Source organism: Canis lupus, chromosome X (assembly GCF_011100685.1).
Source record: "Canis lupus familiaris isolate Mischka breed German Shepherd chromosome X, alternate assembly UU_Cfam_GSD_1.0, whole genome shotgun sequence".
NCBI classification, from domain to species: domain Eukaryota; kingdom Metazoa; phylum Chordata; class Mammalia; order Carnivora; family Canidae; genus Canis; species Canis lupus.
Window position 1 is genome coordinate 96,858,641 of NC_049260.1, and position 26,134 is coordinate 96,884,774.

The 26,134-nt window shown below is 38.7% G+C and overlaps 1 protein-coding gene across 1 annotated transcript in view; it reads right to left on the minus strand.

Annotated features, from left to right (window-relative positions):
* The window catches only part of TENM1 (teneurin transmembrane protein 1), a 790,607-nt gene that overhangs the window by 328,650 nt on the left and 435,823 nt on the right, over nt 1-26,134 (minus strand). Inside the window, exon 6 of the mRNA XM_038588255.1 lies at nt 8,381-8,621. Within this exon, the coding sequence (XP_038444183.1) occupies nt 8,381-8,621 (241 nt within the window). The remainder of the gene's footprint in view (nt 1-8,380; nt 8,622-26,134) is intronic.

Consider the following 26,134-nt stretch of genomic DNA (forward strand, 5'->3'; position numbering starts at 1 on the left):
TTGAGGCTTATCCCACACGCAGGGGAAGGGACAGTTTCTGGAGAAGAATCAGAATAAAAGGATCTGCAAACTGAAGTACATCCAAGGATGAGTCTCCAGGTAAGGAAGGAAAATATGGCAATTTGACAGCAGGAATTTCAGAATAAAATTTTGATTTCTGGATCACAGCTTAAGAATTATGGGCTTTTGAAACTGTAGAAGGAGACTCAGTGTCCATTGAAAGATGAATGGATAAAGAAGGTGTGGTCTATATATACAATGGAATATTCCTCAGCCATTAGAAATGACAAATACCCACTATTTACTTCAATGTGGATATACCTGGAAGGTATTATGCTGAGTGAAGTAAGTCAATCGGAGAAGGACAAACATTATATGGTCTCTTTTATTTGGAGAATATGAAAAATAGTGAAAGGGAATAAAGGGGAAAGGAGAGAAAATGAGTGGGAAATATCAGTGAGGGTGACAGAGCATGAGAGACTCCTAACTCTGGGAAATGAACAAGGGGTAGTGGAAGGGGAGGTGGGCGGGGAGATGGGATGACTGGGTGATGGGCACTGAGGGGGGCAGTTGATGAGATGGGCATTGGGTGTTGGCAAATTGAACTCCAATAAAAAATTTAAAAAATTAAAAAAAATAATTATGGGCTTTTGGTTCCAGAATGATTATCTCCTATTAGTATTAAAAGGAATATATTGGCTTCCAGACAAGACAACCTAATAAAAGGCCTGAAAAATTTTGTTGTTGTTGTTTAAAGATTTTTATTTATTTGAGAGAGAGAGAACGAACAAGCAGTGGGGAGGGTCAGAGGGAGAGGGAGAAACAGACTCCCACAGAGCAGGGAGACCAATGTGGGGCTCGACCTCAGGACTGTGGGCTCACGACCTAAGCTAAAGGCAGAGGCTTACCCGACTGAGTCACCTAGGCATCCTCTAGTAAAGGGTTCAAATGACAAATGGAGGGGCACCTGGATGGCTTAGTTAGTTAAGTGTCTGACTGGTGATTTGGCTTAGGTCATGATCTCAGGGTTGTAGGATGGAGCCTTGCATCAGGCTCTGCACTCAGCAGGCAGTCTGCTTGAGGTTCTCTCCCTCTGCCACTCCCCCCACTTGTGCACATGCTCTCTTTTTCCCTCAAGGTAATAAATTCTTTTTTTTTAGGGAAATAAATTCTTAAAAAAATAAATGTCAAATGGAGGAAGAAGGAGAGGAATAGTAGAAAGGATAACATCTAATATTACCGAAATGGATAACTGGTCACTATGCATGAATTGGAGTGTAAAACACTCTTCCCAGAATGCCTTTTCCTCTATTGTTCACCTACTACTACCTCATGATTTCATTATTATATTTATTACTAGTAATAAATTACTTTCAGGCCATCTTTTCAGGAAAATTTCTACTTTCCCATCTCCCAACCTCAACACTTCCTCTGGGTTAGATCTACCACCTCCAAGTGTTCCTACCTTGGAACTACTCAAATTTAATAATAGCACTTACAGTATTGTTATTTATTTCATTTTGCCTTCTTTACTACCGAGAGTGGTTGAATATAAAGACCCTGGCTCTACAGCCTGGGTTCAAAATCTGACCTGGGTCTGCTACTTCCTCCCTTGGGACTATTGTGACTCTGAATTCTCTTTGCCAGTGTGTCAGTGCCAGGCTCTTATATTGAAAATACTTTTCATTGTATGCTTTCTGTGCCCAGCTCCAAGGAGACATTTTACACAGATTATCTTATTTGGTTCTCAAAACAACCACACGAGGGAGGATCTGTCATTTTCTCCACAGAACAGATGGGGAATTGAGGCCCATGGAAGTTAGGTAACGTGTCCCAATTCACAACTATACTAAGTAGCTTAGTCCAGTGTTGTTTGAGCCTATACACTTACACACATCACCCAGACTCTCCATCTCCATCTCTGACAATATGACCATCTTTCCCAGATCTGAAAGACACTCCCCTCACCCCGCCGCAAAAAGAGATAATCCAAGAAAAGGCTTAGAGGAGGAGCTGGAAAGGCTGATCTCTGAGTAAGGGAGGGCTCAGGGCAGGCATAATCCTGAATATGCTGGTAGTGGGGGAATTATTTCTATGAATGACAGAAGGCAGGTAACCATCTAAGAGCTGTTCTGAAGCCTTATTATCACAAAGTCTCACATACATGTGCCATCAAAACCTAAGGGAGGGAATGGTTCTAATGATTGGAATTTGGTAGTTGCTATAAACTGAATGTACACCCCCCCCCCAAATCACATGTTGAAACCTAATCTCCAATGTGTTGGATCTTATGACTGGAAAACCCTGGAGAGCTCCCTTGCCTTTTTTGCCATGTGAGGACACAGAGAGAAGATAGCAGTCTATGAAATAGGAAGTAGGCTCTCACCAGATGCCAGATTTGTCGGTACCTTGATCTCAGATTTCCCAGCCTCCAGAACTGTGAGAAATAAGTACCTGCTGTTTAAGTAACCCAGTCTATGGCATTTTTGTTACAGCAGCTCAATTAGACTAAGGCAGTGGTAAAAGAGTATATTCTATTTAAAAGCATGCTAAGAGAGGAAGTGAAATGATGTTGTGTTTACCCAGGGAAAGTATGAACATAAGAGTAGAAACATCTTTAATTAGAGGAAGATAAAAATAGGCAGGGACAAAAGTAAAGTTGTTTCTTCTATATTACTGCTGGTATTATTATGTTAACATTTACCAAGTGGTTACTATGTGCCTGACTGCTCTAAATACATTGCAGATATTAATTCCTTTAATCCTTACAATGACTTTATTTTACTAATTTATCTATTTTACTAAAAGGTTAGTACTATCATCCTTACTTTCCAGATGAGAAAACTGAGGCATGGCAATGTGAACACAGATGTCCAAGCTCATACAGCTAATAGATGGTGGATCAGGGAGTCTGCAATAAATCACTTGCCCAGATGGAGGAAATGGACACTCATTTCCAACATGGACCGCAAAAGTGTCCTAAGAGTGAAGTGTAGTGGACATGAGTGATTTCAACTCCAAAGACATCTGCTGGATGTATCATTTAACTAAAGGCAGATATATGACAGGTCCCTAACCTCCCTTGTTGAAAACTCTACCTCCAAGAAGGTAGAGAAAACAAGGAAACTTGCTTCTTCTGACTAGAAAAGAGAAACTGGGGAGTTACGGTGATAGGAACCTTTGTCGAAAGCAACTCTAAGCTAATTTTAGCTTAGAGTCCAAAAGTACATTATGAAGCAAAATCCTAGACTTTAGGAAAGCAATTCTCTAAAGTGAAGTCAGTATGATTCCTTGCCCTGAGACATTTAAAAAAAGGAGATGGATTAAGAGTTGGAAAGTTTTGCTGCCTATTGAAACCAGTATGCCTGTACTGGGTGTTCTCCATTCAGTTTAGATTTCTAAAGAACATGGAACAAAAGAAAGAGATGAAAATCAAGGATAAATAAATATAAGAGGGTGTGATGAAAATGATGCCAAGAAGGTTCATACCCCAAATGAGCCTGAAGTTTGGGGAAAAAAATCTAAAGATGACAGAAAGGGTTTGTTTTTTTTTTAAGATATATATTTAGAACAAGAAAGCCAGGGGTAGGATAGATGTGTAATTCATGCAATGCTATTGGATGACTGAGATTAGGGAGGCCTTCTCAATGACTTGTTTTCCTTGTGGAAAGGAATGATCAGAGATCTAAAAAGAGTAAAGTAAACATCTGTAACCATAAATTGAAGCCTAAAATAGTCAAAGTGTTCATAAGAAAGTACTCAACTGTTCTAAATGAATTAAAATTCTGTTCCAGAGTGGTGACAAGTCTTGTAGATTCTATTGCCTTGTCATAGTTGCTAAAGTTTCAGGACTGTGGTGTGGGTGATATGTGTCAGAAGACTGGAGACAGCAAATATTGGCTTTGGTTTTTAAAAGGAAGCACACAGCACACAGGATCCTTAGATGAGACCAAGGGAAAGCATGTTGACTGCGCAATTCTAGAACATGTTATTTTTTTTAAATATTTATTTTTATTTATTTATGATAGACAGAGAGAGAGAGAGAGAGAGAGAGAGAGAGAGAGAGAGAGGCAGAGAGAGAAGCAGGCTCCATGCTGGGAGCCAGACGCAGGACTCGATCCTGGGACTCCAGGATCGTGCCCTGGGCCAAAGGCAGGTGCAAAACCGCTGAGCCACCCAGGGATCCCCTCTAGAACACGTTATTAAAAGGATGATTTGTAAGTACTTTTAAAAAAGATAGTAACCATGAGAGGCAGCACAAATTCTCTAAGAACAAGTCATGTTAAACAAATCTCATTTCACTTCTACTTTTGACATGGTTATTGGATTGGCAGATCAGTGAGAAAGTAGGCATACTGTCTGGATATCAGCAAGACATTTGACAAGGTCTCTCATGATATGCCTGTAAACAAGATGGAGAAATGTGGGCTGTATCCTAGTAAAGAAAATTGCCTGATGGATAAGTGTCAACCCACAGGAAGGATTCTAGTGGTGGGCCACAGCGTTCCGACCTTCATCTTGTCCTATGTAACATTTTTATTAATGACTTACATGGAAATGAGGAGAACACATCTAACAGAAGTACAGATGACACAGGTAAGGGAGCAATACAATGCAAATACTTTGTATGGCAGAATTAGAATTCAACTCCATCTCCAGGGGCTAACAAGGTGAAATAAAATTAAGCCAAATGAAGGCTCTAAACATTTCCACCTGCACTCTTCATCCCAAACACCCAATTAAAAATCTCCAACTATATAATTTTAGAGTAAAAGAAATGTGCCTTAGCCTTGGAACTTGCTATGAAGTTCTAAGAGTTTAGTTACTAAGTGTTCTCAAGATGTATCAGCAGCATTATATATCCACCAAAAAAGCTGATATTGGCATAGACAGCATTAAAGGAAATGTTTCGTCAGAACCAAGGAGGCAACTGATTGTCAGTCACAGCACAAATTTCTGAGTGGGTGCATCAAGGTGATTGCTGAGAGTTCCATCTAAAGTTCATCAGCTCTGCTCCCTGCCCTTGTTCAAGGGGCAGCCATAGGTGGCCATGCTATAGTTTTTCTTTTTTTAATCACATGGCCCTTTCTCGCCCCTTGGCCTCATGTGACTGAAAGAATACAGTTATCTTCCCTTATCTGAGGGGGGACACATTCCAAAACCCCAGGGGATGCCTGAAACCAAGAATAGTACCAAACCCCATATATATTATGTCTTCCTATACACACCTATGATAAAGTTTAATTTATAAATCAGGCACAGTAAGAGGTTAGCAACAATAACTGATTGTAAAATAGAACAATTATAACAATATACTGTAATAAAAGTTCTATGAATGTAGTCTCTCTCTCAAAATACCTTATTGAACCCACCCTTCTTGTGAGGACGTGAGATGATAAAATGCCTGTCTGATAAGATAAACTGAGGGGAATGACTTAGGCCTTGGGATGTAGCATCAGGCTACCCCTAACCTGATGATAAGTCAGAAGGAGGATCTGCTTCCAAACCACAGTTGACCGTAGGTAACTGAAGCTAAACTGCTTCAGTAGAAAGTAAAACTGCTAATAAGGGGGATGGGGTGGGCTACTTTATCTTGAAAAGATGCTCTCAAAAAAAAAAAAAGAAAAGAAAAGAAAAGAAAAGAAAAGATGCTCTCAATTATTTGAGGCAACCCAAATGGGACTCTGCTCCTGGCGACCAAGGAGCCTCATGAAAACCCCCACCTGCATTCAGCCTTGGCTAGGACACTTCAGGAGCAGTGAGGTCAGCAGTTTAGAACTGTGTTCTAAAGAAAGAGATCAGAAAAGAAAAGAAAGAAAGAGATCAGGATGGAGGATTTGAAACCAGCTGATGTGAGGAAATGGTGAAGGAAGTGCGGAAAACATTTAGGTCAAAGAAGAACAGGATCAGGGACAGTGAAGGGCTGTCAGGTGTGTGAGGAATTTTATTTATTCTGTGAGATCAGAGAACTAGATCTGGGAGAAACGGGCAGAGTTAAGAGGTGGGAGATTTTGGTTCACTAAGAATCCTCTTGGGGTTGCTTGAGATGGAATGGAATGCCTTAGGAATAAATCGATTACCTATTTTGCAGCTATTTAAGTAGAGGCAGGTGACTACTTAGTAAGGACAGCAGTAGATTACCTTTGGGTTGTATAATGCTTTGCAATGTATGAGACACTTTCTGCCACAGTAGCTTGATCTTCCACACAACATGTTGAGACAGGCATTTTTACCTTCATATTTATAGATGAGGAAGCTGAGGCTCATGATGACACACCAGCATGTCCCCAGAGTTACCTTTTGTTGACTATACGTGAAAAAAAACATCTTAAAGGATATTTTTGGGAAATGCCAACTCATCAAGCTGATAGGATTTCTAGGTTTTTAAAAAATTTGTGTTTGTGATACTGAATATATTCCCAAATGTACTAAAAAGGTACTCTCTGCACAATCTCACATGAAAACTTATGTTCTTCTCTGCGTCTTATGAAGCTGAGACCAATTAATACATTCCTTGCATGGATACAGAAGGTCCGTGGGTGCAGTTTGTACAAACATGCCTAGATGTACACTTCAAATAAGAATAGTTTTCTCTTCCCATTTGCCTGAGCCCCATTGCCCACCTCCTTCCAGATTTCCTGTTATTTGGCTTTTTAGAAGGAAAGAGGGTGTTTTGCTTGTCATGATTGCTAGATAACCAGACTGCCCCACTCTTTCCTTAGCTCACTATCACCAAGCCCTGCAACAGAATTAAAAGAGTGAGTAAATAAAAAAAAAAAGGACTGAGTAAATCACCAACATTAGCAAGAACTCCTTGAAGATACACATTGTTCTCTGCTTCTCTCACCTCATTCACCTCCCTTTTTCATTAAAAAAAAAAAAAAGATACACAAACACTATCACTAGTACAGTTCTAATTGGGTTATCTTCACCATCAGAGTTGACTTCTATACTTTCTCTTGGGAGATAACAGAAATATCAGTTTATGAATCTATTTAATCTAGTAGTGATGGATGATACAGAGTTTCCTGGATTTGAGCCATAATGCTCTCAGTTTGTTGGTAGTGACATATTCACTGATGCCATGGCTGGCATATAACTTAATCTGCTATGAAAAAAAAAAAAACTAAGCAGTCTTATAATGTAGGTATATTAGTCCTCCCCTTTCCATTCCAATTCCCAGATATTGGGATAGAAATTGATCAGAGTTGACACCACACATTGCTTATCAAGTGATATATTATACCCATTGTTTACATACAAATGTGTTTACAAAAAGCTTTGGTAGTAGATCTAAATAAGGCATATAGAAGGCAAGGGGAAGTCCTTGGATTTAAAAGATGACAAAATACTATGTTTTATTAGGTAATGTCTTTCTATGTTAATAGGAAGTTGTAATTTCTGATTTAAGAGGGAGTGACTAGAAATGATGAATAATTTCTCATTCAATCGCATCCAGTGCTAAAGTCTATTATGCTCCAGACAGAGATCTAGAACTGTGGAGGAGTACAACCTGAATCTCATGACAAAGACCTGAAGAGTGAATCCAAAAACCTGAATATGTGAAGGGCCAGAAAAACAGAGGCAAACTTTTCTTTGTCAAAAGGCCAAACGTAAAAAAAAAAAAAAAAAAAACCAAAACAAAAAAAAAACAAAAGGCCAAACGTCACCCTGAAGGCAGAAGTGAGTCTTTACAAGTACACACGAAAAAAAAAATAAAATAAATAAATAAATAAATAAATAAATAAATAAATAAATAAAAGTACACACGGGTAACGGGCACTGAGGGGGGCACTTGACGGGATGCGCACTGGGTGTTATGCTATATGTTGGCAAATTGAACTCCAATAAAAACATATACAAAAATAAATAAATAAAAGTGAGTACACACGGACTGTCCAATTTATGAAGCAAATCCTTTTTGAAAATGTTTGACGGCAATTTACTTTTTGAAAGAATCTTACAATAAAATCCAAATTATCACGGCTCCTCCCGTTGTGTTTGGATTTTCCCCGCAACGTTGCAGTTTCCTAAAACAAGGGACCAGTGCCTTTGAGGATGCACCGAGAGTTTAGATTATTGCTTCGCTTCAGATGTTTTTGTGGGTGGCTGCCTGTGGGGTGTTTATGCCTCTGTGGTTTCATCTTTCCATGTGAATCTGCTTTGGTCTGTGTCTGCGAGCGGGCCTGAATCTTGATGTGTGTGCCCGGGCGCGCTCCTGTGCTTGCAGAGGGGGCTGCCTTCGCGCCCCTGCATCTGGGGGATCTGGGTGTGCATTTGTGCGCCTCTGCAGGTGGCTCTGGTGAGACGAGTGTCCGCGCTCGGTGAAATCGGCCCCTGCCAATATTTAGGTTATCGAGATCAATAATAGCTCAAATACCTGGTCTCCAAAGGTATGTTGCTATTCAACACCCAGCTGTTATGCAGATGGACTGAATCCTGCGTACTGGTTGGCGGAGCTGGAGCCGCGGGGCTGGGCTGGCTGCGGGTAGTCATCGATCTCCTCTGAAGAGAGTCGGCGGCAGGGGCTGGTTTCCTGGCACAGGTGCACGCGTGCGGAGGCGGCGGGGGCGGCGGGAGCGGCCTGAAGGTGAACTGGTTGTGCGGGCTGCTTGGCATGTCTAAAGAGGAGAGAAGAAAAACACCAAATAGAGACTTACTCTCCCACTTGGCAGTCAGGAAAACACAGCTTGTCAGACTTAGGATTTCAGAATAATATAACCTGCGGTGGGGGGGGGGGGGCAGACTTTTAAGTTCAGTCTATCCGGAAAAATGTCACTTAACTTACAAAAACACGTGCAGCACGCTCATGAAATGTAAAACATTCACAGTTGCATTTACATGTAAATTCTTCAGGGCTCTAGCAGCTAAAAAGTAAATGAGGCTGCCTCACACAATTTGTCATAGTTTCTGCTACCGAACAAATAAATCATCAACAAGACACTAAGTTGCAGAACAGAAGTGAGCCGATTTCCATCAGTTGCAGAAGTCTCACTTCGGAAAATACCGGTGAAAGGCACAAATTTGTTGCAAGAAAAATCATTCGACGCTTCAAAGAAAAGTGTAAGGCCACCTTCTGGCTTACCTCGGGAAAGGATGCTAGCCCGCCTACCCGGGGGCAAAGCCATACTTCAGAAAAACAGCTCCCCCAGTGTGTGACTTACCTGCGCGAAATGCATCTCTCTGCCAGCCTCCCCCCCCCCCCCCCCCCCAACTATGAGTGCTGCCTGGAAAAGGTAGGCTTTTTAAAAGGAGTTTGTTCTGGTTATTACATTCATTTCTCTGGCCATGCACTGCACAGTCTGTGCCCCTCCCCCAGCCTGCCACACCTTTCTAGGGTCTCTGCCACATTAGCCGCAGCTTTGGCAGAAGGGAGACCATTTCCTTCTCTGCCTGTTTGCAGTGGGGGCAGCCTGGGACAGTGGTCCGCGGACTTCTGTTGTTGCTATTGTTTGGTAGTTTTCCACTGTTTTCCTGGCAGGCACACGTATAGACAGCGAATTAGAATTTGGCCCATGAGAAATGCCCCAATTAAACCCCTTTGAAAAGGAATCACTATTGTAGCTGATAGCCACCTCTCTTCCACGGGAGAAACATAATAGATGTCAAGTGATCTCTTGTAACACCAGCACGTTCTGGATAAACTTTGTAGACAGCATGGCTTTGTCCCACCTCCCAAATGACCGAGAGTTGAAAAGCAGAAAAATGCCAGAGGCTTTCCATGCCTAGCAAAAGGGCTCAGCTGGTTTGTGCTGAGCCTCACTTTGCAGCGGCTGATCACAGGGAAAAAATAACTTCTTTCCATCCTTCTACCTCAAACTTGAATTTCGAAGACACTGGCATGGTTTTCATATTTTAAAATGATACTGGTGCCCCAAGAGCATGACAAATTCTTGGCTGTGTTTTCTCCTATAGATGGCTCTCCCTTTAAATAAGCTTGCTATATGAAAAAGGAAATTGTACAAAAGATAGATAGGGAAAGGAGGAGTGATCATTCATTTTATACAAAATATCCCTTTAGATAGTCAGCTACCCTTGTATGTTTAAAAGGAACTAAAATGCTTCATGAATTTTCGAAATCAACCCTATTATTCCAGGCCCAGCCCAAATCTCTCCACTAAAAATATCATCACAAGAACTTAACATCTCATTAATTTTTTAAACCTCTGGGCTCATATTCATAACCATAACTACAAGCATGCTTTCCATCTTTGGACTCAAAAAAGCATTGAATGCTGGAACCCAAAAGATCTTGAAGATCCTTTCATTTTGCAGATGAGAAAACTGATGTTTGGAGAGCAGCTTGTCCAGGGATACTTGGCATGGCCCAAACTAGAAGCTCATCTCCTGACTCTCTGGTCAATGCTCCACTCACTGTATTGTAGATCTTTCTAATACAAGTTCTCTTTAACTCCTTAAGATTTAGAAACACAGAATCCCCCACATCTTCTGGACTTTTCACTGATAACATACCACCTTCCATTGTGGTTGTTTATATGTCTGCTTCCCTTCTTAAATCATATCCCCTTAAGCGTTGAAAAGGAAGGCAGTTTAGCGTATGGTATAGGCTAATGGTGGTGTTATACGGCACAGCATACTGGAAAGAGCATAGAATTTAGGGGTATGGCAGGCCTGGGTTTGAAGACTGCCTGTGCCACTTAGAAACATTAACTCCTCATTTGTAAAATGGAGACAATAATCCTTTCTCCTAGCAATTAAATTGAATTCATGAAGAATGTGCTTGGATACAGTATGTCAGTGACTGCTTATTTATTAAATGTAGTAAAAGGGGGCAGCCCCGGTGGCTCAGTGGTTTAGCGCCGCCTTCAGCCCAGAGTGTGATCCTGGAGACCCGGGATGGAGTCCCACGTCGGGCTCCCTGCATGGAGCCTGCTGCTCCCTCTGCCTGTGTCTCTGCCTCTCTGCCTCTCTCTCTCTCTCTCTCTCTCTCTCCCTCTCCCTCTCCCTCTCCCTCTCCCTCTGTGTCTCTCATGAATAATTAAATCTTTAAAAAAATGTAGTAAAAGGATGAAACCTTCAGCCTGGAAATGACCATGGTGATCACTTAGTTCAGCTCTCCCTCCTCCCCTCTCCATTTTAAAGATGAGGAACCCAAGACTCAGAGAGGTAAAGTGACTTGTTCAAGTCATTCAACTTGTATGAATTTGTCTGCCTCTGTCTGATGATTCCCACCCAGTCCAGTATTTTTTCCATATGCTATTTTAGAAAATAAATATGACTCTTTTCTCTGACTTTAACAGGTAGTCTTCTTATCATAACTTTGGCTCCTGAGTTTGCAATATTATAGGATCCCCTTGTTATCCTACTTTTTGTTTTATCTACCAAAACAGACTGTATATTTCTTAGAGCAAGATCATCTTCTACTTTTCTTGCATGTCATATGGGCACAGGGCTAGGTACAGAGTAAGACCCCTAAAAGCTTTTATTTCACTCCCCCCTGGGATCTAGAGAACTACTCTCAGTGTCCCCTCTTGGCTCTTTCATTCTGATGTGGCTGCTAGGTATCTATTTGATAGCTCACAGAGCAGTAGGTTTCCCCTTGGAGGTTGTAGTGAAATCTCTCCCACAGCCATGGAGAAGGGCAATGATATTCCAAAGAGGGTGCTTAAAACCATGCCCCTCTAAGACACGCAAAAGGCAGCAGTGACACACTCTACAGACTTGCCACCTAAATCCATGAACTTAATGATGCAAGGAAGGAAAATAAACGGTGGGAGTCTAGAGTTAGAAGAAGAGAAGGAATCAATTGTACATGCTGTGTCCAGAACACCTCTGAATGACACGTGACATCTATTAGCTTAATCAGTAGGTATTTGTGTCAGTACAGTTGTTCAAAAGACAGAAAGGCTCTACTAAGTACAGCTGTTCAAAAGAAAGAATCACTCATTGTCATCTGGATTTATTGCTTGCTGGATTTCCTCACAATCTTTGCAACTTCCTTATTATGAAACATGATAAAAATTCTACTTCATTGAAAAGTATGATCATGGTATTCTTATAACATATTATACCACTTCTGCTGCAGGTAGAACTACTTTGTATAGTTTTTTTGCTTATATATATACATGCATCTGTATTGATTTATATCTATTGTATTGTGCATCTTTGTTTCCATGTTTTAAATATGCAAAGGTTTCCCTACTTGTTAATATTGTCTTTAAAGGCTCTCACAATATTGAATTGTTGAATTGAGTGGAACACATCCAGACCTTAAGCCCTTATGAAATGCAAATGATCTCAGCTTCATTCTTTCTCTCACCTCAGGAAAAAAATGGGGAATGCACTTGTTCCCTCCCAAATGAAGTAATTTAATTCTTGGGCTCCATGAAATGGGATTTCCCAACCTTAAACACTAATGAAAAATATATTTGGGTTCAGCATTGGGAGCTCTAGAACACCAGTTCCAAGGGGTTAAGAGTCACATGCACTTACTTCCAAACGTATGTGGCGGCCATATATTTCTGCGCCCAAAGAGAGAGACGCAAGGAGGGGGGGAGTGATTATGAAATGTGTATATCTGGACATACCTATAAAACTTTCTGAAAGTAAATTAAGATTTCAGATGGAAAGGTCTAATTCACATAACATACTTGGATAGGATCCAGTTTCAGGTTTGAGGTCCTAAAATAACTTGGTAAGAAAAGTCTCTGTGAGAGGAAAATGCTTCCCAGTTGTATACCTAAGGTATTTTAGGTGTGGGAGAACTGTTAGCAGAAGTATAGGCCTTCAGAAACAACCATCATCTCCAAAGGGTAAGCAGGAAAAGAAAGTTGTCGTGCATAGTTGGTTTTTTGTTTGTTTGTTTTTGTTTTTCAGTCAGAGAAACGTTTCACCAGATATCAGAATGCCTCTACTCAGAAACACTGTGTGCGGACTTATCGAAGGGCTGCATCAACATAGTGCATTTGGCTATAAGGCGATGTTTGCATTTCTTACATTCTCTGCACTATGCAAAATTGCACATTGGGAAAGGGCTTATGGGGAAAAGGGGTTGGGGGCACAAGACCTGAAGCTGGCTCGTGACAGTGGGTGTCAGATGGGTTGCAAGTTATGAGTTATTGTGGCATGATGGAAGGAGCGTTGTCCCACAGAAAGATCTAACCCCAGGTGCAGATAGATTGCAAGGCTCCTAACACCAAATGGTGTACCAAGACAGCTGGTGGATGTTTCCGTTATATGCATGTGTATACTGTGTACATTCCTCAATGGTTCACTCTGCTGTGTGCAGTTTTCTCCCTTCCCCTAGTATTTTTAACAGATGGAATCACACGTATGTAGACACAAAATTTGTCTTATGTTCGAATTGTTCTGAAAGATACCAATAGCACAAGAACAAATTAATGTTTTCAAAATAAGCATTGTAGCAGAACTGACTGTACATGCAAAATCATTTTCTCTAAGTGTTAAAAATAAATACTGTCATTAATACAGCAATGCCAAATGGATGATTTTTTTCTGAAAATGTGACCAAAGCAGACACATGCCTTATTTTTCCCCAGATCTGTGTACTTAACCAATCAAACTTTTCTGTACTGAAATTCAGAAAATAACCCCCAAAATATGCCCCCCCCAAGTTACTATGTGGTGTATGTTACCAAGAGGAGCACATATTCTCAAAGCTGTAGAAAAAGGTCACGGGGAGTCAGAAAACTTATCTATACTTCCTGGCCTTAATTAAGTCTGTGTTTCATTACCGCATTGGCCAAAGAGAAGATGGCACGACTATACATTGTCTGTAGCTCTGGAATCAAAAAATTCCTGAAAACCAAGGTTTTTTTTCATTCATTTCGTAGTGAAACCTGATCTAAACTGATATAAGGGTATTTATGGCCTTTATTTCCTTTACAGAATTTTTATACATTTAGCTGCAGAAATATTGATGTATTATTAAAGGATGCTGGCCCACATCCCAGACTGGGTGTTACACAACACATAATATATGCATGGCATTACCTGTGTAAAATCTGAAAAATTCTCAATTTTGAAACAAAAGGACCCCAAAGATTTTTGATGCAGGATTATGGGCCTGTGTTAGTATTTAACCACCTCTCTGAACTCTTATGAGGTAATATTAATTAATGCTTATGAAGGCCTTGGTAATCTACATGAGCAAAGAACATCAGGGCACCAAGGGTTATTGCCATAACTACTTATGTCAAGTCTCTCGAGGCCAATTACAAGCCTTTGGTTCCTTAGGTTGTTTTTCTGAGCTATTCTCCCTCCTAGGCAGGAGAGGGGATAAAAAGAAAATGTTTTAAAATAAAGAAGGGAGGTTTATTATTAATATTAACTATTACGAGTAATTCTAAATGTATATTATTACTTTATAGTACTTTACTTGCCACAGGGAGCTTTCACAACCTGTGAGGAGGTGGTTTATAAATTCGCATGTTATGGCTAATATCCATTAACTTGAGAGTGCTCAGTGATCACCACATTAGTCTTAACTGTATCTGGCTGTGGACATTTTCTGTTCTCAGCCTTATAATTATTATTAGAGGCTCAAAGAATATGAAAGAAAATTGGTTTTCAGAAGAAAATTGAGTAAACAGGTATACCTTATCTCTCTCCTGGTTCAAATAATACTGCTTTACTATTAATGTACCCACAGCCTTTAATAAAAGCAGATCCATTAGTTAAATAAACCATTAGATTGAGAAGAGAAATAAAATCTATTAAACTGCTAAAGTTTAATAGATGTTTGTGTGTGTATATGGACATATGTGTATGCATATGTGTATATGCTCATGTGTATGAGCGAGACGCAGACAAGAGAAAGAGGCAGAATGAGAGCGAAACAGAATTGGCAACTAAAGCACATGACTGCAGGAGAAGAGTCACAGAAGATCTGGGGGCGGGCCAACAATAAATAACGTTTTCTGGTTTACATGGTTTCAATCTGGTTCTAGATTACTGCACTATGCATGGCTCCAGAGCCCTGTGATGCTATGTACTCTCTTTCAGACTGTAAAGTATATCCTTTGAGGACGTCGAACAGGTTCTCTTACCAAGACAGCAAGTAAGAGAGTACATTCTATTAATTTCTGCCAGTTGGGTTGATCTTTGTTACAACCACTGGAAATAAAGGTCAGCACTGAAGCACCTACAATCCTTTGACATGTCTGTGCTGAAACTTGTATTTACACTTTAGTCTCTCCATAAACTGATGCTTGTCTTCAAAGAATGTGCTGGTCTACCTACAGAAAGTGTCAACTTCCTATTTTCTAGGTCTCATTAATTTCTTTTCCTGTTCTCCTGTAAGTTGTACAAGTATAATAATGAGTCAAATATCTACAAGGCAACCCTCCCGCCTACGCACTTCTTCCTCTTCTCGTGGGGAATCCAACTGTGCTGTGCCTTGTATTGGCTTTACATAGTGCAATTAGCCAATCTTAACAAATAACAGTCAATATTCCTGCCAATAAGTGGCTGGTTTGTTAACTCAATCAACTCTCTGACATAGATTAAGACAAACAAACTAGGATTTAACAATCAAGAAAAAAAGAAAGGACTGTGGCTAAATGCTGTTTTGCTTAAATTACTGAAGTAAATGTTCAAATTACCCAATTTTCTGGGTTGTGAAAATGTAGGACGGATACATCTTTGCTTATATTTTCAGAGCTTCTGGCAACATTGCAAGAAGAGGAAAAGTGAAGTCAACACATTTGTTACCTATTCATTTTTCTAAGTAGAATGGTAAAAAGCTCTACTTTGCAGTCCGATTTGGAATTTTAAATGTCAACTTCTAAATATGAATATATGGTATTAATTAACAATTAAAATTAGTGGTTGGCCAAAGCCTTTTTCACTGTGGTCTTGAAGGGAACTCTGTTATCCATTATGTGCCAGGAAATAAGAAATAGATAATTGCCCTGTTTTATCTTATGCTGACAATGATGCTGTGGCTTCCATTATTAGGCAGTGAAGTATATCAAAAAGAAAATATAAAAAAGTAATGATCCTTAAAAGTTCATATTTACTTTATCCTCAAACTAAAGTCGTATGTAGGTATTTCAATTATTTTCAATCCCCAAGTTCATTACTTATTTGCAAGTAGGTAATAGAGGGTTATGAATTAATTGACAGTGAATCATTTAATAAATTAGCTAATAACAGATATTCTGGAATTTTACAAAGTTTACATTTTCAGAGCTTTGGGTTTTTTTTATTAGACTATTACAAATGATCATCCTGTATTTGTTCAAAAAGCAATGGATGAAAATCACTTTAATGTTATTTATGAAAATAGAACTCTGAATGTTCAGAGCACAAATCAAGAAAACATTATGACTGTGTCTAAATTTCTAAGAAAAATATTTTTCATACTACCATATGTTAAATAATGAGGGCAAGCTATATTAAGAGTAATAAAACAACAAAAAATAGAAGACGCAACAATCCTACAGGATAAAAACAAAGCATGGGGGACTAAGGAAGGCTGGGGATGTTTTAGCTGCTCCACCCAAAACTTTATTTCAGATGGAGATTAAAGAAAAAGATGATTATTAATACCATTATCTATCCAATACTGTCTGGCTATTTGGTGAGAAAGTTTCCCCATACCCTGTAGTTCCTCTTCCCCAGCACAACTTTAGGAACAAAGGAGACCCGTGGACGCCTAGTGCAGTGGAGGAGAGGAGTTCTAGCATCTGTACCTGGGTACTGAACAGATACACAGCCCCCACCTGAGACAATGGGGAGAGACAGCCCTGTTACAGCAGCATGCCCAAGACGAGACAACTCTCACATTTCACCCATGTTTTGCCCAAGTTCAGCAGTTCTGAGCTACAGGATCCAAACATACGTAAGTTTTGCAATCACTCGTTACTACAGTAGAGGACTAAAATTCACAAATAATTTACTTTACAAATAATAGATGAGAGTGGACTCAAGGTGATAGCTCTAACAGTGTCACTCTCACCGAGTTTCTTATGCATGTGCTTTCTTGGATGGGAGAGAAAGGGGTGGGGTTCAGTTAGTGCTAGACACAGATACAACTGTGATCCCACAAACCATTTTATTTTTTTTAAAGATTTTATTTATGCATGAGAGACACACAGAGAGAGGGAGAGACACAGGCAGAGGGAGAAGCAGGCTCCATGCAGGGAACCCGATGCAGGACTCACTCCCAGGACTCCAGGATCATGCCCTGGGCCAAAGGCAGGCGCTCAACCACTGAGCCACCCAGGCGTCCCCCCATAAACCATTTTAATCACTAGTTCCCACATCCACTTCCTGATAAAATGATTATATGCATACTATAGGGATGATGAAAATTTGATTGTTCCTCCTCTCAAAAAAGAAAATGGGGCAGGGTGGGGATTGGGAACAAAACTCTTGGTATTCTCACAAGAGTATATGCACATGTACATGTTATTCAAATATACTGGGGCCAACAAAATTGAGAATTGTGATCTTGACGTCTGATGGTAGAACCCTACTGGCTGCCATCAACCTCTCTGCCTGATCTTTGGATTACTGAAGGAGTCTCCTAAGAACTATGAACTGGGAAGTGATGGGTGTGTAGGAAGAAGAGAGTAAGTTTTATTTCCCAGCTTGCAGTCAAATTATGCATCTCCTTGTCTTATATCAGGATCTAGGTCTGAATCATCTTTGTATCTTCCAAACGCTTAGCCCATAATTTTAGTCAATACAAGTTTAAAATTTTGTTTACTTGTGAACTTAATTAATTGGAATAAATTCAAAGTTTTAGTTGGAATTTAATTAAGTTTATTTTATTAAAAAATTATAACAACTACAGTGTGAGAGAATGTTTTATGAAACCAAATATCTTATTTGATTGAATTCTTCCCATTCCTACCAGTTGTTTTGGCATTGTGTGGGCACAGCTTGTATCTGAAGCTTTCTGCCTGAAATGCTCATTGATTAATTCCCTCCTTATTACAAATTTTCAATTTCTTGTTTTTCAACATGTTATTTTAGTGAGATGCTAAATAGAGCTGTTTGCTGGAGGGGTGCCAACATTAAGATATATTACTAAGCCTCCCTTATAAACTTTGCTTATGCTCAGCTATGCATATTTAACTCATTTTATTTTTCCTTCAAAATCTGATTCATTCCCTCAATTACATTACTGCTTATCTCTCTGGACTCCCTCCAACTTAACTAGGTCTTTATGTTTCCCCAAACGAAATGCAGGATTCTGGATGAACATCACCCAGAATGCAAAAAAGTTATCTGACAAATTCTTTTGTAATGATGTCTTTTCACATGTAGCCTCAAATTACATATAGATTGCACTTGAGACTTCATTAAGTGGAAGATGGCTAATGAAGTCACGAGAAGGCAGCTCAATTAGGAAATATACTGATATATTGATATAGGTGTGTTTGCTAGTGGATCAAGTGAAAGTCCATCAAAATGAGCAAATTAGTGGAATCTACTAATATAATGTTAGAGTAGATTGAATAAGTGCTGATTTCAGACAGGTTCATCCCCATCCCACCATGTATAGATGCCTTAGGAAAACTAAAAGAAAAAAATAAGCTTGTCTCAAGGGGAAAAAGGTCAGCTGGCATAAACAGGAGGAAAAACAATGAGAACATATGTTGAAGAAACTATGAATATGAGACTGTACATTAAATATAAATGGTAATCCTAGAAATTCAGAAAATATTTCATAGGTAGTGACTGATAACTCTTTAACAAAGTGTCTTAAGCAACTTAATTCTTAGTTAAGGTCATTTAAATAGTTTTTTCAATGGTTCTCAGGGGAAACATTTTATAGATGACAGAAAGCCTACTGAGAGGGACAGAGGATGAAGCACACACTGCTTATCTGAATGAGTTTTGAAAGAAGCCACTTGTAGTGCTGGAAATCAGTGCAGAGAAGCTCATTCCTGCATATCAATACTCAAGGTCTACACCAGACCCAACTGAAGAGTGTGATCTGGGTTCATAGATGGACTTGATTCAAATTTGCTTTCATTTTGGTTTGCTCACCAACTGCAAATAAGTACTGCAAAAGATACAAATAAAATTAGAATGCAGGCATGTGTACCCGGCTCCATTTTGCATTCCTTGTAATCCACAAAGGCAAGCCTCGATTTGGTAGTCTTGGTAGCCTGCACAGAATGAGGTGTCTAACAGGATGAAAGAACATATTACTTTTGCTGTCTTTTGCACTCCCAGCCTCATTAGCATTTAGAAACAGCTTATGTAAAGCATAATTCTGTTACTCAGGAAGTCCTGTCACACAGGCTTAACGTGCAGCTCCTCGATATCCAAATTCTTACTTCTAGTAGCAATCATCAAGTCAGTTGCAGGTCAAGATATAGAGATATGGTATTACTATTTATACCTTCCAAAGAAATGATAGAGAAGCCAAAGTAGAGAAGGGATTAAACCTAATTAGTTATGGAATACCATGTATTCAGAAGTAGAAGATGAACAGGAGAGTATCTTGGTTTCATTGGTTTACATTCAATAACATGAATCAAGTAGAGTATTTTCTCGAATACTAATCTACTTATTTAGAGGAACTCATCTCTATGTGACTTGTTTAAATTAGCAAGTACATTGTGACAATTCCAAATGACACAGTGGTTAAATTACAGATCCTGATTAGGATCAGATCAGTCTGGGTTTAAAATCACAGATCTGCTATTTACTATCAGTTTGATAGTGATCAATAAAACCTTCTGAAGCCTCTGTTTCCTTATCTTGTAAAACAGGGATACTAATAAATATCTCTTAATGTTTTTGTGAGCATTAAATGAGGTCACATGTACAAAGCACTTACTAGCGTGCCTGGCACATAGTAATCACTAAGTAGTATTATTAAATGAATGTTTAATTATTGAACCCGACAAAATCTATAAAATTCACGTACCAACTAGTAAGTAACCTAAGAGAAAATCTATCTGATTCCAACATATTTGCTTATTTAAAACTTCTCCATTATAGTTCAAAAACACTTTACAATTTTCACACGTTTCTTATTTTCTTCAAAACAGTTCTTAGAAGCTATTCTTGAAATCATGAGTCAATAGAAGAACAGTTGACTCCTTTCCTGTTCCTCCAAGCCACACCAAACACTCTCTATTGATTAGCTTGCTTATTATGCTCCCAGTCCCTTTTACTTCAGATAACAGGCTCTATTTCATGATTTTTATTTTAGTGCTCTGAGTGCATTCACTTGCATTTTCCCCTATACCAAATGATTTGGGGATATACATGCATTTCGAAAGTACTTATTGCAATAACACCTTGGGACTTTAACATTCGAGCAAAGGATATGAAGAAAAACCATTTTCATGAATACAACATTAGTGCTTTGTATTTAGGAAGCACCTTTCATCTGCATCTCTCAAAGACCTTCACAAATATTATCTGATGCTTTATTCACTAGGTGAAGCTGCAAGCAAAACTGCCTTTCAAAGAATTCCCTCAAAGTACATAAAAATCCCATGAGGGAAGGCACATAGATAGCTGGATAAAGTGTCAGGAATATTCAGAAACATTTTAAAGTAGTATTATACCAAAATGCCACTGAACAAACTGTGTCTACTACTTAGAAGTATGGTATTCCGTAGGCATAACTTTCATATTAAATAAATACACAGGAAATTAGTCATCCTGGCACCAGGATCAACATCCACATTATAACCTAATGATATTTGATCAATTGTGGAACTATGTGTCAACCTAATTTGTGGTAGATGACTTACCTTATACAATATCCAAATATATTTATTAAAGCACTGCATATTAATGATACTCAAGTATAGTATATGCAAAGAGCATGGACATCAGACCAGGGTTGTATGCTAAGTACATAGCATATTACCTGGTAGCTGTTATAGATTCGGTTAATATTAGTTATCAATATCACTATTATTGTAATTCTTTTCATGAATTCAGATGAGAAGACAGCTGTCTTTCCAAGAATTCAATGTTGCTGCAGCTCTACAGTACTCCCCCCTTACTCATGGGGGATACTTTCCAAGACCCCCAGTGGATGCCTGAAACCATGACTAGTACTGAACCCTAGATATACTACATTTTTCCTATACATACATGCCTATGATAGAGTTTAGTTTATAAATTAGACATAGTCAGAGATTAACAACAATAACAATAAAATGGAACAATTACAATAACATAATAAAAATTATGTGAATGTGGTCTCTCTCAGGATACCTTTTTTTTAAAAGATTTTATTTTATTTACTTATTCATGAGAGACACACAGAGAGAGGCAGACACAGGCAGAAGGAGAAGCAGGCTCCATGCAGGGAGCCTGATGTGGGGCTCGATCCTGGGACCAGGATCATGCCCTGAGGCGAGCACAGACACTCAACTGCTGAGCCACCCAGGCATCCCTCTCTCAAGATACCTTATTGTACTGTACTCACCCTTCATCGTGTGATGATGTGAGATGATAAAATGTCTGTGCGATAAGATGAAGTGAGGCGAATGATGTGGGTGTTGTGATGTAGTGTTAGGCTAATATTGACCTCTGGGCAATATGTCAGAAAGAAGATCATCTGCTTCTGGACTGGGATTGGCTGGGGGTGGCTAAAACTGCAGAAAGCAGAACTGTGGATAAAGAGGGAACTACTGTAGTTCTTTTTTTTAAATTTTTATTTATTTATGAGAGACACAGAAACATAGGCAGAGGGAGAGGCAGGCTCCATGCAGGGAGCCTGATGTGGGACTTGATCCCAGAATCCCAGGATCATACCATGAACTGGAGGCAGACGCTCAGCCACTAAGCCACCGAGGCACCCCGGAACTACTGTAGTTCTTTCTCTAATTCTTGTTAAGCTATGTACCTGGGAAGTAAGAAGAAAAGCCCTTTTCTTTTTAGGAGCAGCAGCTCAAGATGGAGAAAGGCATGGATATTCAGATGTTAAGACCTCTTCTGGCCTTCTGACTGAAATTATTTATATAGTGTCTTGTTGTCACAAAGATTATGGCTATGGATTTGCCATGAAAACACACCATATCAGATGAGATACTTTTTATAATCCTAAAGAAATAACTGACTTCAATGAATTTTAATCAACTCTTTTGGTGCCATGAAAACAAAACATTAGTCTACACACTCATTGTGAAGACATTACCAGCCTCATTTACCGCTTCTTAGTGTTATTATTCTTGGACCTCTCTGTTATTGTACCTTCTTGCTCACTTAATTAGTATGCAATGAAACCGGACTATCTAACAAAATTGTAAGAAAGTGAGATTGAAAATATTCTGAAGAGATGAATATTTTCTACTGTTTCAGAAGAAAATGTGATGTTTTAATGTCATACATGGTGCTCATTTTAGAGATGGCGAAGTGAAGGATCTAGTCCAAGGCCTTGGGTCCTATGGCATTGAACTGACTGACTGCTCCCACTCAGCCATCTCTCCTGGGATTCAAAGCAAACCACACCAACAGTGCTTCTATCACACTTGCCATTCATATTTATTGCAAACACTGAAGATAAAATTCTGTGACTGAATTAGCTATGTAACAACTTATAATAAAATCCATGTAATGGGTTACTTTATTTGTAAGCCCAATTCAACATGCTCATGCATGCATCATTAATTGCTTCCTTTTAATTCTCGGTAGCAAATATCCTCATTTCAGTAGTACTTATATAATGTATATGATACTTATTAACAGTCTTAACTTAGCTGGTTTATCATTTTATCCCATTGATCCTGAAAATATCAGAAGAGATTGCTTAATGGGCTTTCTTTAAAAAGACAACCGAGCAATTTATTTATGCTATTTTTCTATCTGCACATTAAAACCTAACCTAACCATATTTACTAATGAAGTACTATGGCTATAAAATAAATTCTCATTTTGTATAATTTGCATTCATGATGACCATCTATCTAGTCACAGAAAGTATCAAACTGGTTTTCAAATAAATGCTACTAAAATAAAATGGACTTCCTGAAACTGAGAGTCATGGATGGGGGCTTCCTTTTCTGAATATGTGCTGGAGTTTACAGCAATGGATAACAACGAAGATGGCTAAGGTTGTGTAGTCCAAGTGTCACTCAGTAAAACAGCTCTAATGTTTCGCTCTCTTATACAAATCCATAGTATAACACATCATGGTTATGCCAAAAATCTAAAGTCTCAAAACCCTAGGGATATTGGATCTGGGCTTTTAAAACGGTGAATTAAATTTTATTTTATATTTTGTGGATTTTTTTGTGGATTTTTGTAACTTGTTTTGCACCAATTACTATGTTCTTCATAACACAAACATTCTAATGTAATTTATATAGTACCTCCATTTGAAAGACCTGAAAATGTAAAAACAAACAAAAATAAACCCCTAACGATCTAAACATTGCAACAGAAGTTTGTTTGTATAGGAGTCTAATGACTACAAGTGTCTATCTGAACAATAGTGATTTTCTAAAATGACTTTTTAAGTGATTATTCATTATGTGGGGCAAAGGCAACAATGCACAGAGTGAAAAGGCAACCCACAGAATGGGATAAAATATTTTCAAACCATATATCTGATAAGGAGTTACTATCTAGAATATATAAAGAACTCTTAAAATTCAACAAGAGATAACCTGACTAAAAAATATGTAAAGGACTTGAGGAGACATTTCTCCAAAGAAGATATACAAATGACCAATAAGCATATTGAAAAGATGCATTAATATCCTCATGAAAATGCAAATCAAAACCATAACATATTCCTGACACACATCAGGATGGCCACTATTTAAAAAAAACAAAAACAGAAAATAAGATTTGGTGAGGATGTAGAGAAATTGCAACTTTGTGCATTGCTAATAGAAATGTAAAATGTTGAAGATCTTATGGAAAACCAGTATAAAGGTTCTTCAAAACATTAAAAAATAGAATTATCATATAATCTGGCAATTCTACTTCTGGGTATACATCCAAAATAACTGAAAATAAGATCTTGAAGATGTGCTTGCACATCCATGTTCATGGAAGCATTATTCACACTAGCCAATGGTGGAAGCAATGTCAATGTGCATTGATGGATGAATTGAAAAGGAAAACATGGTATATACATGCTATGGAACATTACTCAGCCTTAATGAATAAGAAAATTCTGTCATATGCTGCAACATGGATTGAACATTGAGGATATTATACATGAAATAAGCCAGTCACAAAAATACCATGTAGTTCTACTTATGTGAGGTACATAATCAAACTCATAGAGGAGGTGAATGGTGGCTTCCAGGGGCTAAGGGAAGGGAAACTGGGGGAACTGTTGTTCAATGGGAATAGTATTTTGGTTTTGCAAGATGAAAATTTTCGAGAGATCTCTTGCACAACGATGTGTATATAGTTAACAGTATTCCACTGTGCACTTAAAAATGGTTACGACGGGGGCACATGGGTGGCTCAGTGGTTGAGCATCTGGCTTTGGCTCAGGGCATGATCCCGGGGTCCTGGGATTGAGTCCCCCATCAGGCTCCTCCTGGGGAGCCTGCTTCTCCCTCTGCCTATGTCTCTGCCTCTATTTCTATGTCTCTCATGAATGAATACATAAAATACTTAAAAAATGGTTACGATGGCACATTTTAAGTTATGTGTTCTTTAGCCACAATAGAAAAGTCATGCCATTCCTTCACTAATTATTTTACTTCAGTCATATGGTGATTGATAGTGCGATAATGTAGGTTAGTGACCTCAAAGTGTGGTCAAATCTAAGCATTATGAAAAGGGTGGGCAAATTATAATAGATGATTACATGATTATCATCATAAATCTTACTGGTAGCAAAAGAACTGTGAGATTCTTGGTCATTTATCCCTTAATGGGTAAGCATAGTTTTAATGCACTGAATTCGGTTAACATATACAGCTGATTCCTTAATTTATATATTGAAAAGAGAAAAGTGATTGCATTTGGAAATTTGGGGCTTTATCAAATGATTATAAAAGAAAGAAATGTACTTACTACTTGCCAAAATCTGGAGGTAATAAAATGATAAAGAGCCAACTGTCTTTACCAGACCAGGCTGTCATAACAAAATCCCATAATCTGAGTGGCTTTTTTTCTCACAGTTCTAGAGGCTAGAAGCTCCAGATCAAGGTGCCAGCATGGTCAGTTTCTGATGAAGGCTTTCTTTCTCATTTGCAAATGTCTGCCTTCTCACTGTATCCTCACATGACAGGGAGAGAGTGAAAGAGCAAATTCTCTGATGTCTCTTTTTTTAAGGGTACTAATCTTATCACGAGGGCTCTGCCCTCATGACTTCATCAAACCTAATTATCTCCCAAAGGCCCATCTCCACGTAGCATCACACTGGGGGTGAGTGCTTCAATAATATGAATTCAGGGGAGACACAATTCAGTACATAGCACTAGCATAGGCTTCAGTTGATTTGGGATAATATATTAACATTAAATAAATATTTTCTAAGACTTGTGTTTTATTTTTACTTATTTTTTTATAAATTTATTTTTTATTGGTGTTCAATTTGCCAACATATAGAATAACACCCAGTGCTCATCCCATCAAGTGCCCCCCTCAGTGCCCATCACCCAGTCACCCCCACCTCCCGCCCACCTCCCCTTCCACCACCCCTGGTTCGTTTCCCAGAGTTAGGAGTCTCTCATGTTCTGTCTCCCTTTCTGATATTTCCCATTCATTTGAATAAAGGGGAAAGACTTGTGTTTTAAAAACTGGCTTATTTTCTACCATATCTTACATTATCATGTGTCATCTTTTCTAACACAGAGATGATTTTAAACTTTTTTCTCACTACACTTTACTTACCACACTAAATGGCAAAATTTATGAACTAGCATTCCTTTAACAATTATTTTGCTCATTTGGAGTTAAAATATATAAACACTGTTATAATTAATCTTGAGAAGATCAGGTCTTAGACATTCTGAGTAAATGATTTTCTACTGTATTTAATTGCTCGCAGTTCCTGGACAGAGAGATGCAAATATCATTCCATTAATATACCGTTCCCATTATAAGATGTCATGTGTTATTGTGATGATATAGTTGCTAGGGCAATCCATAAATACATTTAAATTTAAGACAAGGAAAATGAAGCATGGAAAATTTGTTATTTGCACACAATCACATGGTCTGGCAAGGGCAGCACTTGTGATGAGGATGCCTT